This window comes from Gracilinanus agilis, chromosome 4, assembly GCF_016433145.1.
Source record: "Gracilinanus agilis isolate LMUSP501 chromosome 4, AgileGrace, whole genome shotgun sequence".
In the NCBI taxonomy this organism is placed as follows: domain Eukaryota; kingdom Metazoa; phylum Chordata; class Mammalia; order Didelphimorphia; family Didelphidae; genus Gracilinanus; species Gracilinanus agilis.
In genome coordinates, this window is record NC_058133.1 from 10,776,272 (window position 1) to 10,789,125 (window position 12,854).

Sequence of the window (12,854 nt, forward strand, 5' to 3'; positions counted from 1 at the left end):
TGGACATTCTGCCCTTGCTTGGCCCTCATTGCTGCCTGTGTCTGTGCTACAAGGAGAGGTCGTTGAAGATCACCTTCCATCATCCTAGGCACAACCTCTAAATCTAAACAAGTCACGAAATGACCATTAAGAATTAGGGCAGCCAAAAAACAAGTGATGAGCTTCTTGGATGAGAAAGGCTTAACCTTAGCTGGCAATCCATGTCCAAGCTAATGTCTTGACCTTTTCCAACCACCCAGAACCTGAGCCACCATATTGGCTTCACTTCTCGCCACAAATCTGTATCGATTCTGTTTCTACTTATACATATTCTTGCTCTCTTCTCCTTTGTGTTTTTTCTTTAAAAAAAGTTTTATTGTTGTCTTTTTATTTTTTAATTTTTTAATTGATTAATTAAGAACATTTTCCCATGGTTACATGATTCTTGTTCTTTCCCTCCCCTCCTTCCATCCTCCTACCATAGCCAACAAGCAATTCCACTAGGTTTTACATGTGTCATTGATCAAGACCTATTTCCCTATTATTGATATTTGCACTAGAGTGATTGTTTAGAGTCAGCATCCCCAATCATCTCCCCATTGACCCATGTGATCAAGCAGTTGTTTTTCTTTTGCATTTCTGCTCCCACAGTTCTTTCTCTGGATGTGGATACATTCTTTCTCCTGAGTTCCTCTGGATTGTCCTGGGTCATTGCATTGTTACTAGTAGCAAAGTCAGTTACATTCGATTGTGCTACAATGTATCAGTCTCTGTACAATGTTCTCCTGGTTCTGCTCCTTTCACTCTGCATCACTTCCTGGAGGTTGTTCCAGTTCACATGGAATTCATCCAGCTCATTATTCCTTTCAGCACAAAAGTATTCCATCACCAGCAGATACCACAGTTTGTTCAGCCATTCCCCAATCGAAGGGCATCCCCTCATTTTTCAATTTTTTTGTCACCACAAAGAGCAAGGCTATAAATATTTTTGTACAAGTCTTTTTCCTTGATATCTTTGGGGTATAAACCCAGCAGTGGTGTGGCTGGATCAAAAGGCAGGCAGTCTTTTAGAACTCTTTGGGCATAATTCCAAATTACCATCCAGAATGGTTGGATCAATTTTCAACTCCACCAGCAATGCATTAGTGTCCCAATTTTACCACACCCCCTCCAGCATTCATTACTTTCCTTTACTGTCATGTTAGCCAGTCTGCTCGGTGTGAGGTGGTAACTCAGAGTTGTTTTGATTTGCATTTCTATAATTATAAGAGATTTAGAACACTTTTCCATGTGCTTATTGATAGTTTTGATTTCATTATCTGAAAATTGTCTATTCATGTCACTTACCCATTTATCAATTGGGGAATGGCTTGATTTTTTTGTACAATTGATTTATTTCCTTATAAATATGAGTAATTAGACCTTTGTCAGAGATTTTTGTTATAAAGATTTTTTCCCAATTTGTTGCTTCCCTTTTAATTTTGGTTGCATTGGATTAGTTTGCACTAAAACCTTTTAATATAATGTAATCAAAATGATTTATTTTACATTTTGTAATTTTTTCTAACTCTTGCTTGGTCATGAAACCTTTTCTTTCCCAAAGATATGACAGGCACACTATTCTGTGTTCACCTATGGTTTACTTCTTTATATTTATATATACTTTAATAAATAAAGTATATATCATATATATGTATACACTATATATACCATATATACTAAATATATATACTATGATATGTATAGTATATGTACTATAATATATAAAGTATATATACTACATATAGTATAAATATACTAAATATATATACTATAATATATAAAGCATATATACTACATATAGTATAAATATACTAAATATATATACTATAATATATAAAGCATATATACTACATATAGTATAAATATACTAAATATATATACTATAATATATAAAGCATATATACTACATATAGTATAAATATACTAAATATATATACTATAATATATAAAGCATATATACTACATATAGTATAAATATACTAAATATATATACTATAATATATAAAGCATATATACTACATATAGTATAAATATACTAAATATATATACTATAATATATAAAGCATATATACTACATATAGTATAAATATACTAAATATATATACTATAATATATAAAGCATATATACTACATATAGTATAAATATACTAAATATATATACTATAATATATAAAGCATATATACTACATATAGTATAAATATACTAAATATATATACTATAATATATAAAGCATATATACTACATATAGTATAAATATACTAAATATATATACTATAATATATAAAGCATATATACTACATATAGTATAAATATACTAAATATATATACTATAATATATAAAGCATATATACTACATATAGTATAAATATACTAAATATATATACTATAATATATAAAGCATATATACTACATATAGTATAAATATACTAAATATATATACTATAATATATAAAGCATATATACTACATATAGTATAAATATACTAAATATATATACTATAATATATAAAGCATATATACTACATATAGTATAAATATACTAAATATATATACTATAATATATAAAGCATATATACTACATATAGTATAAATATACTAAATATATATACTATAATATATAAAGCATATATACTACATATAGTATAAATATACTAAATATATATACTATAATATATAAAGCATATATACTACATATAGTATAAATATACTAAATATATATACTATAATATATAAAGCATATATACTACATATAGTATAAATATACTAAATATATATACTATAATATATAAAGCATATATACTACATATAGTATAAATATACTAAATATATATACTATAATATATAAAGCATATATACTACATAGAGTATAAATATACTAAATATATATACTATAATATATAAAGCATATATACTACATATAGTATAAATATACTAAATATATATACTATAATATATAAAGCATATATACTACATATAGTATAAATATACTAAATATATATACTATAATATATAAAGCATATATACTACATAGAGTATAAATATACTAAATATATATACTATAATATATAAAGCATATATACTACATATAGTATAAATATACTAAATATATATACTATAATATATAAAGCATATATACTACATAGAGTATAAATATACTAAATATATATACTATAATATATAAAGCATATATACTACATATAGTATAAATATACTAAATATATATACTATAATATATAAAGCATATATACTACATAGAGTATAAATATACTAAATATATATACTATAATATATAAAGCATATATACTACATATAGTATAAATATACTAAATATATATACTATAATATATAAAGTATATATATACTATATATACTATATGTATATACTAAATATATATACTATAATATATAAAGTATATATGTTATATATATATATATACTTTAGTTATGGTTTCCTTCTTTCTATTCAAGTCATTCACCCATTCTGAGTTTATCTTCCTCTTCTCCTTTGAAAGTAGAGGCTGTTCCCTCGTTCCATTTGTATTCACAGCCCCTGGCGCTTGGTACATAATAGGTGCTCAATAAATGTTTGACCAATGCCTTGAAATGGACCCAGAATCAGAAACACCAAGGCAAGACCAAGTCAGCTTGAGGGTTCGTGCAAAGCTCAGCCAGGCCAGTTGAACAGCTTTGCTTCCTTTGCTGATCTGTCTGACTGATCTTTGGAGAGGCCCCTTATCAATAAAAATAAACCCAATTTAAAGTCATAAACTGTGCTTTCACGCGCATTCAGTGTTGCCTGGAGCTCCTGGGAAGTGAAAAGGCTGGGAAAGTTCCTGGAGGTTTAGGATCAGGCCTGCCCCTGCTCCTGGCCACCGTCATGAAAACAAAAAGAATTCGCCGCCCCTGATGTCGGCCTGTGGGAGATATCTCCTTCCACCCTTGTTTCATGCTCTTCTCTTGGTATTTTACAGCGAGCAGAAGCAGTTCCACGATCGATGTGGAAAGCGTCATCCTGGCTAAAATTCACGAAGAGGAGGAAGATATGTCAGAGCTGATCCTGAAGTCGGACAAATTTGCTCAGGATTTGTTCTTCATGGAGAGGATTCTCATGGAAAATGTATTTCAACCGAAACTGGCAGCTTATCGGCAGCTTCCTATTTTGCAGGGTATTTAAAAATGTTTATGTAAATAGAATTGTGTTTTGTTCTGGCAGGAAAAACCGTGTTTCGTCCGAAATGGGGCCCCTCCTTACCCGGAGTGTCCCAAAGGCCTGTTGAGAGTCATTCAAGTTCAAACTGAACTAAAAACACAACTGAGGCTTCTGGCATACCTGGGATTCCTGAAGAGGAATTCTGCCTTGATTTTAATAGTGTCTATAAAGTCATACAAGTGCCCAGTTTGAAGGGATATCAGGGGATGCCCAGGCGAACCCCTAACCAAGCCATGAATCTGTGAAAGGAGTCAGCAAGGATGGATGAAGCTCCTACGATGCGCCGATGGCTGGGGATGCGAGGAGGGGCCTCCCCTCCAGGGGCTCCCGTTCCAAAGTGGGGGGAGAAAGGAGAATGTGGGCAGCTCTTAGTGTTCGGGGGTCATGAAGCCCGGACTCGCAGGCCCGATGAAAGCCTGGTGGCCGCAGAGCTCAGAAGAGGGCCAGACCCAGAACATGGCCTGGAAGCTGGCCCTCGGTTTGGCTTCGGGAGGGTGAGGCAGCCTGGATTGGGGCCTGCCGGCAGGCTGTTGTCCCCAGGATCTAGGGAGAGGCAGTGACGGGGGTCTGTCAGCCCAGATGGTAGAACAAGCCCTCACAGGCAGGCAGCGGCGGGGACGGAGCTGGGGCAGGAGGGCCTGTGGTCAGGAAGACGTGGGTTCAAATGGGGCCTCACCCACTTACTATTGGGCAAGGCCCTCCGCCTCAGTTTCCTTATCTGTAAAACGGGGATACCTCCCCGGGTGGTTGTGAACAGCGAGTGAGAGAGTAGCAATAAAGCGTTTGGCACCGTGCCCGGCGATGAGCAGTATCATACCTAATAATAAATATAACCAAAATGTAAAATCAATATAATAAATAGTAACAATGGCCGGCCTCCTAGAGCCTGGGCAGCCCAGGGGAGGGAGGGCATCCTCCCTGCCGCAGACAGTCTGGACACGGCGTCCAGGAGACCTCGGGGCCTGCTCATCTTCTCTTACTCCAGGCCGAGACCAGGCCGCTGGGCACACGGGCCTTGGGTTCCCGCAGTCTCATCCTTGCGGCCGAGCAGGAGGGGTTTTCTGAGGCCGTCTGGGCACAGATGAGAACACGGAGGCCCAGGGAGATGGGAAGGGCCTGGTCTAGCTGTGGGCACCCAAGGAGGAGGGGTCAGAGGTGGGATGAGGAGGAGGAGGAGAGTGATGGCAGCCGTGGTGGTGGTGGTGAAGGTGATGCATGTCCTGCTGGGAAAGAAGAGGAAGATCCAGCCCCAAGATGGGGGGTCAGGGGAGCCCATGCACCGGGCTGGAAAGGGGAGAGAAAAGAGAAGATTCAGGCCCATCGCATGGCCACAAGAGGGGCCGAATTGAACCTTGATCCACTCTAGATTCCTTGGGTGCCCCAAGGCCCTGAGGCCCTGCATTCTCATCTGTAAAATGGGCCTGGCCATACCGATAGGACTCGCCATGCAGGGTGGTGGTTCAGGTCAGTCCTGCAGCCATCAAGAAAAGAACGTTTAAGATCAAAGGACAGAGTGAGACGGCACATTTACACGGCTTTGCAGACCTTGGAGCTCTGTGCAAATACAAGCTGTTATTCTTGCTACTGTTGGAGGGAAAAAGGAAAAAAAAGGGGGTTTTGGCTGTTAATGGCAGTGACATTTACTATATATATATATAAAACCTCCCAATTCTAACACAGTCCTAGAAGTTCACCGTAGCGTTGCCTCAGGTGGCCTTTTCCATGTCCTTTTAGTGTTCTAATGGCTCAGAGGATGCTGGAATGCCAGGCGTGGCTGCTTTAGGCCTTTTCCTGCCAATGTCTCCAAAGGCCAGCTTGGGAAAGGCATAGTAAGTAAACAGGAGTTTTACCGTGGAGGCTTTTGGGTCTGCCATGGAACCCTCCCCTTTTTTTCCTGTTGAGAGACGCTGATCCACAGGAAGAATAAGCAACGGACACCTGCGTACGAGGGAAAAACAGCTTCGTTTTAGGAGGTCAAAAGAATAGCTAAGTAGCACATATATGTAGTGGGGTATATGTGTGCGTGTGTATATATGTATGTGTATGGAGTGAGAGAGAGAGAGAGAGGGAAAGAGAGAGGGAGAGAGCTTTGCAAAGTACTTTGTATGTGTCCTCTTGTTTGATCCTCATCATCCTGGGTGGTAGGTGCTCTCTTTATCCTCATTTTACACATAAGGAAACTGAAGTTAAGTGACTTGGCCAAGGACACACAGCTAGTAAGTTTCTGAGTCCTGATTTGAGTTGAGGTCTTTTTGACTCCCAAGTCTAGGTCTGACTCCCCTCTTCACTGTGGCATCACATTGCCTGAAGGTGAAAAAGAAGTTTAACTTGTTTTTGTAATGAAGAACCAATGGCAGGATCTTTTATTAAATAAAGATGATCCAGCCTAAAGCCATATCCCAAGGGAACGAAGAGAAACTAGACATCCCTAGCAGGGGAGGGAGCAATGTCCAGCAGAAAGAGATGGAGGGAGGGAGGGACCAACATCTCCTCTCTGTCCATACCTGCCTTGCTTTTCCTTCTGGCACCTGCTTCTCCTCTTAATACCCAGAGCTGACCTTCCCTCCTTGAGATCCCCATTGTCCAGTCACCTCTGCCACTGAGATCTTCCATGGTTTCCTCCCCCTTGGCTCTTGCTTCTTTGTTCCAATTTGCTGCCAAGAGAACTGATCTCTCGGTGGCCAGAGCCAGGAGAACCCTCCTTCCAGATGTCTATTTGAAGCCTACCAAGTCTCCAAAATGACCACAGGAAAGAGTGAACCCTGTTCTATGTGTCCTGGATGGGCCCAGCCTGTGAGCCCCCACATAGATCCTCCGCCTCATTTGGCATTTTATACACAAACTGGCACATTTGAATAAAACCGTAGACATTTGCCAGTTTGTGGCTAGTGCTTTTGTCTTACTTGGAAACCTAACAAGTGAAATTATATTTTAGCAATAGAAACAGCTTTTGCTGTCTCTTAAAGGAGACCCTGTTGAATTCAGGGAGAGTTCCAGCTGTCTAAACTTTCATGTTTAAGCTGGATTAATTGGGTTAATTACAGTATAAGGCGAGCACACACCAGCCACGTTTTGAGGAAGCGTTCTTTATACAAACTGCGTCTTCGATGGAGAAAACGACATTCACACATTCAATAAATGTCTTTTGGTTAGTTCCATTCAACTAATTATAACTTCCCAGCAGCTTTGTAAAATGACCTTGGCCAAATCATTAAAAGAGATGCTTCTCGGGGGCAGCTGAGTAGCTCAGTGGATGGAAAGCCAGGCCTAGAGACGGGAGGTCCTGGGTTCAAATCTGACCTCAGACACTTCCCAGCTGTGTGACCCTGGGCAAGTCACTTGACCCCTATTGCCTACCCTTACCACTCTTCTGCCTTGGAGCCGATACACTGTATTGACTCTAAGACAGAAGGTAAGGATTTAAAAAAAAAAGATGCTTCTCATTTGTTGAGGGAATTTGGCACAGGATAATCCCACAATATAAATAGATATCTATTTAAACCCTCACCTTCCATCTTAGAATCAATCCTGGGAATTGGTTCCAAGGCAGAAGAGAGATAAAGGCTAGATGATGGGGGTTAAGCAACTTACCTAGGGTCACCCAGCTAGGAAGTGTCTGAGGCCAGATTTGAACCCAGGACTTCTTGTCTCTTAGCTTGGCTCTTCATCCACTGAGCCCCCCAGCATCCCCCAATAGCAATAGTTTTAAAATCACTTACTCAACTGGCCACATGATATCTCTTTTTGGTTGTGCCTTAGAATGGCAGGAAGATGCCGAAGAGAGTTATGATCAACCTTTGCAACCCGCCAAGTCACAGGCTACAGAAAGCACAGACGTACCCCGTGAAGCAGAGGTTATAGAAGCTACGGAAGAAGCTGCCCCACCCAATTTAGAAAAACTCTGGTCATTCTCTTGTGAACTCACCAAAGGGCAGAACGTGAGCAGTATGGCCTGGAATAAAATGAACCCGGTGAGTGAGCAAATAAGTCTTTGAAGTCATCTCTGGAATGGAGGGGACCCAGGAAGATGTTCTTGGCCTCATGATGGCAAAATCCCCACAATTGAGGAACTACCAGAAGCCTGTTCAGAGAGAAGTGGGTGGCTAGTCCTGGCAGCATCTCCCCTAGAGAGCCTGAGGGCGGAGACTGCAGGGGAAAGAGCCAGTTGTGAGCAGGGTCTGTTGATAGTGACCAAGGCTGTTAATGGTGTATTGGAAAATCCTAGATTGTGGGAGCTGTCCGCCCTCTCAGTGCTGCCATAACGGATACTCCAACCTTTCTCTAATTTGTACATTTACCGTCCATCAGGCAGGATGTCAGATGTTTATTCAGTTTGTCTGCTTCAGATTTTCAGATTATATCAAGGAGAACAATAACATAATATTATTTACCTTTTTAAAGATGTTTAAGATTTATTAAAGATTTTTTAAATGTATTAGCACGGAAACATCCAAATGATTTTCAGTGTCACCTCCTTCAAAACAATTACTGATTCCAACAGCTCTGTCCTTATGCACATCTACCCTCCCCCAAAGCCTCAAATCTTTTTTTTAAACCCTTACCTTCCATCTCAGAATTGAGCCCTGGCCCTCAATCCACCAAGTCACCCACCAAGACCTTTTTTGGAACTCTTCATGTCATCGGTGGGCCGGCCAAAATAACGATGTGCCCTTCTTGACACGTTTCATTATCCATCCCTGGGTTTTTGCCCAGGTTGTCCATCATGTCAGGCAGAAATGCCCTCCCTCCTCTTAGAATTCCAGCCTTCCTCCAAAGCTCATCTCAAGCCCCTCTTCATCCATCCGTCCCTTCTTGCCCTCCTCTCCCCCCACATACTCTCCCCTCGCACAGAGCTGTCCTTACGGACGTTTGTACATTTTCTTCCCTTCCTGTGAACACGAGCTGACTTTGTATTCTCGGTGCCACACAGAGTAAAAGCTCAGTAAACGCTCGTGGATGACAGATAAAGCAGAGCATTGTAAACAGAGATAACTCAGTCACCTCTGATGCCATCTATTAGTTTTGGGTGAATCCAAAAACCGTATGAAGTCAAGTTTGATGAGTAAACAGGGGACCAGGCTGGATGGTGCGAGTTAGGCCTGTTCCTGGGCTATGACGCTAAAGAAGAGCTTTTAATCTGGGATCTGGAATATGCAAAGTTGCATATTTAATATAATATTTCATCCTTTATTTCAACAATTGATTTTCTTTGTATCTATCTTCTGTATGTTGTTTTATGTATTTAGAACCACGAGTAGGAGAAGGGTCCCTCCGCAGGGTTCACTAGACCTCCGCCAGACACAAAAAGAGGGAAAACCTCCCTCTGAAGTAAAGAAGTTAGTTTTCTTGTGAGCCTCATACAGCAGGTGACTTCAGAAGAGGAGTCTCAGGAATGTCTCGTGTCATGGCAGTCCATCGCCGTAATTGGGTCTCCCTCCGAAGTGACTGTAGCCAGGGACCAGGGAGCACATAGGCGTCCTCTGGCACACTCAGAAACAATAGATTTTTAATAATAATCACCTAATAAGGTGCTCTGCATCCACAGAATCTTTCATTATGGTTACTTATTGTAAATTATGGACGGATCATCTGTGTTGAAACCCAGGCAGCAAATAGGAATACTTCAATTAGATCTCCTTTTGACAGAATTTATATAGATTTATAGAATACATTTCTAGAGGCAGCTGGGCAGCTCAGTGGATGGCGAGTCAGGCCTAGAGACGGGAGGTCCTGGGTTCAAATCTGGCCTCAGACACTTCCCAGCTGTGTGACCCTGGGCAAGTCACTTGACCCCTGTTGCCCACCCTTACCACTCTTCCACCTATGAGACAATACAACGAAGTTAAGGGTTTTAAAAAAAAAAGAATATATTTCTGTAGATTTGTGTCGTTTTTTGTATACTTTTTCTGATATTTTAGACACATTTTGAATCAGTTAAAATTCAGTTCTTAGATTTTCAAATGAAAATGATGAGATTCAGTTTGAATACTCCGGTGTCAGAGTGTGCACGTGGGGAAGGAGGTGCGACTCCTCCACTTGTTCTAGGCACACTCTGTCTCTGTTCCTTTTAGCGACTTATAACTTTTATTCAATGCCTCTCGATTTGTATTATAAATAATTTTGTTATGCTTATATCTTTAAGTCAGTGGAGAAAGTCTTGTTTACCATAGTTTAAGCCAATAGAAATGGTCGGAATAATCCCCAAAAAGAGTTATGCTGGGTCAGCTACGTGGCTCAGCAGACAGAGAGCCAGGCCTGGAACTGGGAGGTCTTGGGTTCACATTTGACCTCAAACACTGCCATATTGTGTGACCCTGGACAAGTCCCTTTACCCCATGGCCTAGGCCTTGCCGCTCTTCTGTCTTGTAACCAATACACAATATTGATTCTTTTTTTTTTTTAAACCCTTAACTTCTGTGTATTGGCTCCTAGGTGGAAGAGTGGTAAGGGTGGGCAGTGGGGGTCAAGTGACTTGCCCAGGGTCACACAGCTGGGAAGTGAATGAGGCCAGACTTGAACCTAGGACCTCTCGTCTCTAGGCCTGACTCTCAATCCACTGAGCTATCCAGCTGCCCCCACAATATTGATTCTAAGAAAGAAGGGAAGGGCTTAAAAAAAAGGGATGCATTTGTTCATTTTCCCGGGTCTTGACATGAAATCTCTCCTTCTGCTTTTCAGGACCTGTTGGCTGTGGGCTATGGCCATTTTGGCTTTAAAGAACAGAAACGAGGACTGGCTTGCTGTTGGTCTCTAAAGAATCCTATGGTAAAACCAGGGTCAAGAAGGACATTTTTGATTTGCTTTTTTAAAGGTTGCCGCTATTCCTATAACCAAGATATAAAAAATGGAGACTTTCCCAGATTAATTTTCTGTGGCCCAAAGCCTTAATGATTGTCACAAACCCTTTTTTATGAAGTAGGTCCCATTCTGGCCCTTTGCTCTTTCAGGCGTTTTCATGCTTATCCTCTCTGTTAGGGTGATCTGTGATCAGTGATCTTGGATGTGGCTGATGCGGTTGCTCTGGGTGCCACCCAGCCCATCCGTAGAAGATGGAGAACTTAGCTGACAAATGGGTGTGTTCTGAGGGCTTTCCTGCTCTTCAGGCTCTCTCCCTCTCCGGGACCGCCCTGTGGAGGGGAGGCCAGTCCGTAACCCTCCTCTGGCCTCCAAGTCCTCACAGAAGAGGAAGAGTCTCTCAGTGGGGCAAACTTCACTGTCGTCTTATATTAAGACATCACCAGAGCCCGCCCAGCCTTCGGCAGCCGTCAACATCAAGGCAAGACCCTCCCCTGGCAAGGAAAGATGAGGCCTCGCCGAAGGCTCAGACGATGGTCAGTGTTTTTAGCAATGGCGTATGTGTGTTCCAGGCCCCACGAGGCAAAGGGATGCTCTAGAGGGGATGGAAGCCTCCAGGCCTCCTGGTTCAGAATGATAACGTCCAGCCCCATCGCAGTGATGGTCCTCAGCGACCACCCAGGAAAAACCAACTGGAGACGCGACATCTGTTCTCTGAGAACCTGGTTTGATGGGCAGATTTATCAAGTGAATACAGGAGTCCGTATGCCGAGGCCAGGCACTTCCCAGGGCAGGGAGCCGAGCCCAGAACTAAATGGGAAGAAGAGAATCACTGGGAGCCCCAGGAGGCTCCTCCTCATTTCTCTTTTTCAAAACGTGTTTCTTACTGAATCTATTTGCATGATACATAAAAAGAAGATGATGGAACCAATCTCTTAAACATCAAGTTTCTTTATGCCTTTATCATAGCAAACAGCCTCCCTACTAGGCAGGAAAGGGCAGGTGCTGCTTCTCAGAGGAGTCATGATAGCACATTCATGCCACTCAGGCACTCAGTGACCATGTGGCAGGCACTGTGCAGAGCCCTGGGAGACGGGGAAGGACAGAAGACGGACCGTCGAGAAGCTCGAAGTCTAGTGGGGAAGACGAGAAGCGAGCCAGTATGTTTAAGCAAGCAACATAGAGGAAGAACTGGTGATAATCCATAGAAGGAAGGCACTAGTGACCAGGGAGAACAGGACAGGCTTCTTGTAGCAGGGAGCAGAAGCCCGGAGGTGGGGAGGAGGTGAGAGACCATCGCAAGCATTGAAGACAGTCAGTGGAAATGCCCCAAGTCAAGAGATGGAGTGTCTTGTTCAAGGAACAGCAAGAAGCAAATGTTTGCTGTCACACTGGCTCTTCTGAAAGAGGAAAACTCGGTCCTTTTCCAGTGTCTCCTTTTAGGTTATCCTGTTCATCTTTGTAGCTTTCCTGCCCATCCACTCAATGATATCACTAAAATCTCAGCTTTCACAAAGAAACCTTTCCTGATCCCTCCTAACTCTTGTCCTTTCTCTCCTCCAATGATCTCTGGGTTATCCTCAATCTGCCTTGTTTGTCCATAGTTCTTTGCAGGTCATCTCCTCCATTAGACTCTGAGCTCCTTGAGAACAAGGACCGTCTTTTGCCTTTCTTTGTATTCCCATTGGTTAGCAGAGGGTGTGACACATAGTAGGCTCTTCATAGAGTTTTATTGATTGGCTTCCTTCCTTCCTTCCTTCCTTCCTCTCTCCTCTCTCCCTTCCTTTCTCCCTCCCTCCTTCTTTTCCTCCATACCACCTTCCTTCCT

The 12,854-nt window shown here is 41.4% G+C and overlaps 1 protein-coding gene across 1 annotated transcript in view; it reads left to right on the plus strand.

Moving 5' to 3' along the window:
• Positions 1 to 12,854, plus strand: part of DNAI4 (dynein axonemal intermediate chain 4) — an 80,972-nt gene that overhangs the window by 41,276 nt on the left and 26,842 nt on the right. The window contains exons 9-11 of the mRNA XM_044674762.1: positions 3,993 to 4,187; positions 7,991 to 8,202; positions 10,910 to 10,996. Coding sequence (XP_044530697.1) covers positions 3,993 to 4,187; positions 7,991 to 8,202; positions 10,910 to 10,996 — 494 coding nt within the window. The remainder of the gene's footprint in view (positions 1 to 3,992; positions 4,188 to 7,990; positions 8,203 to 10,909; positions 10,997 to 12,854) is intronic.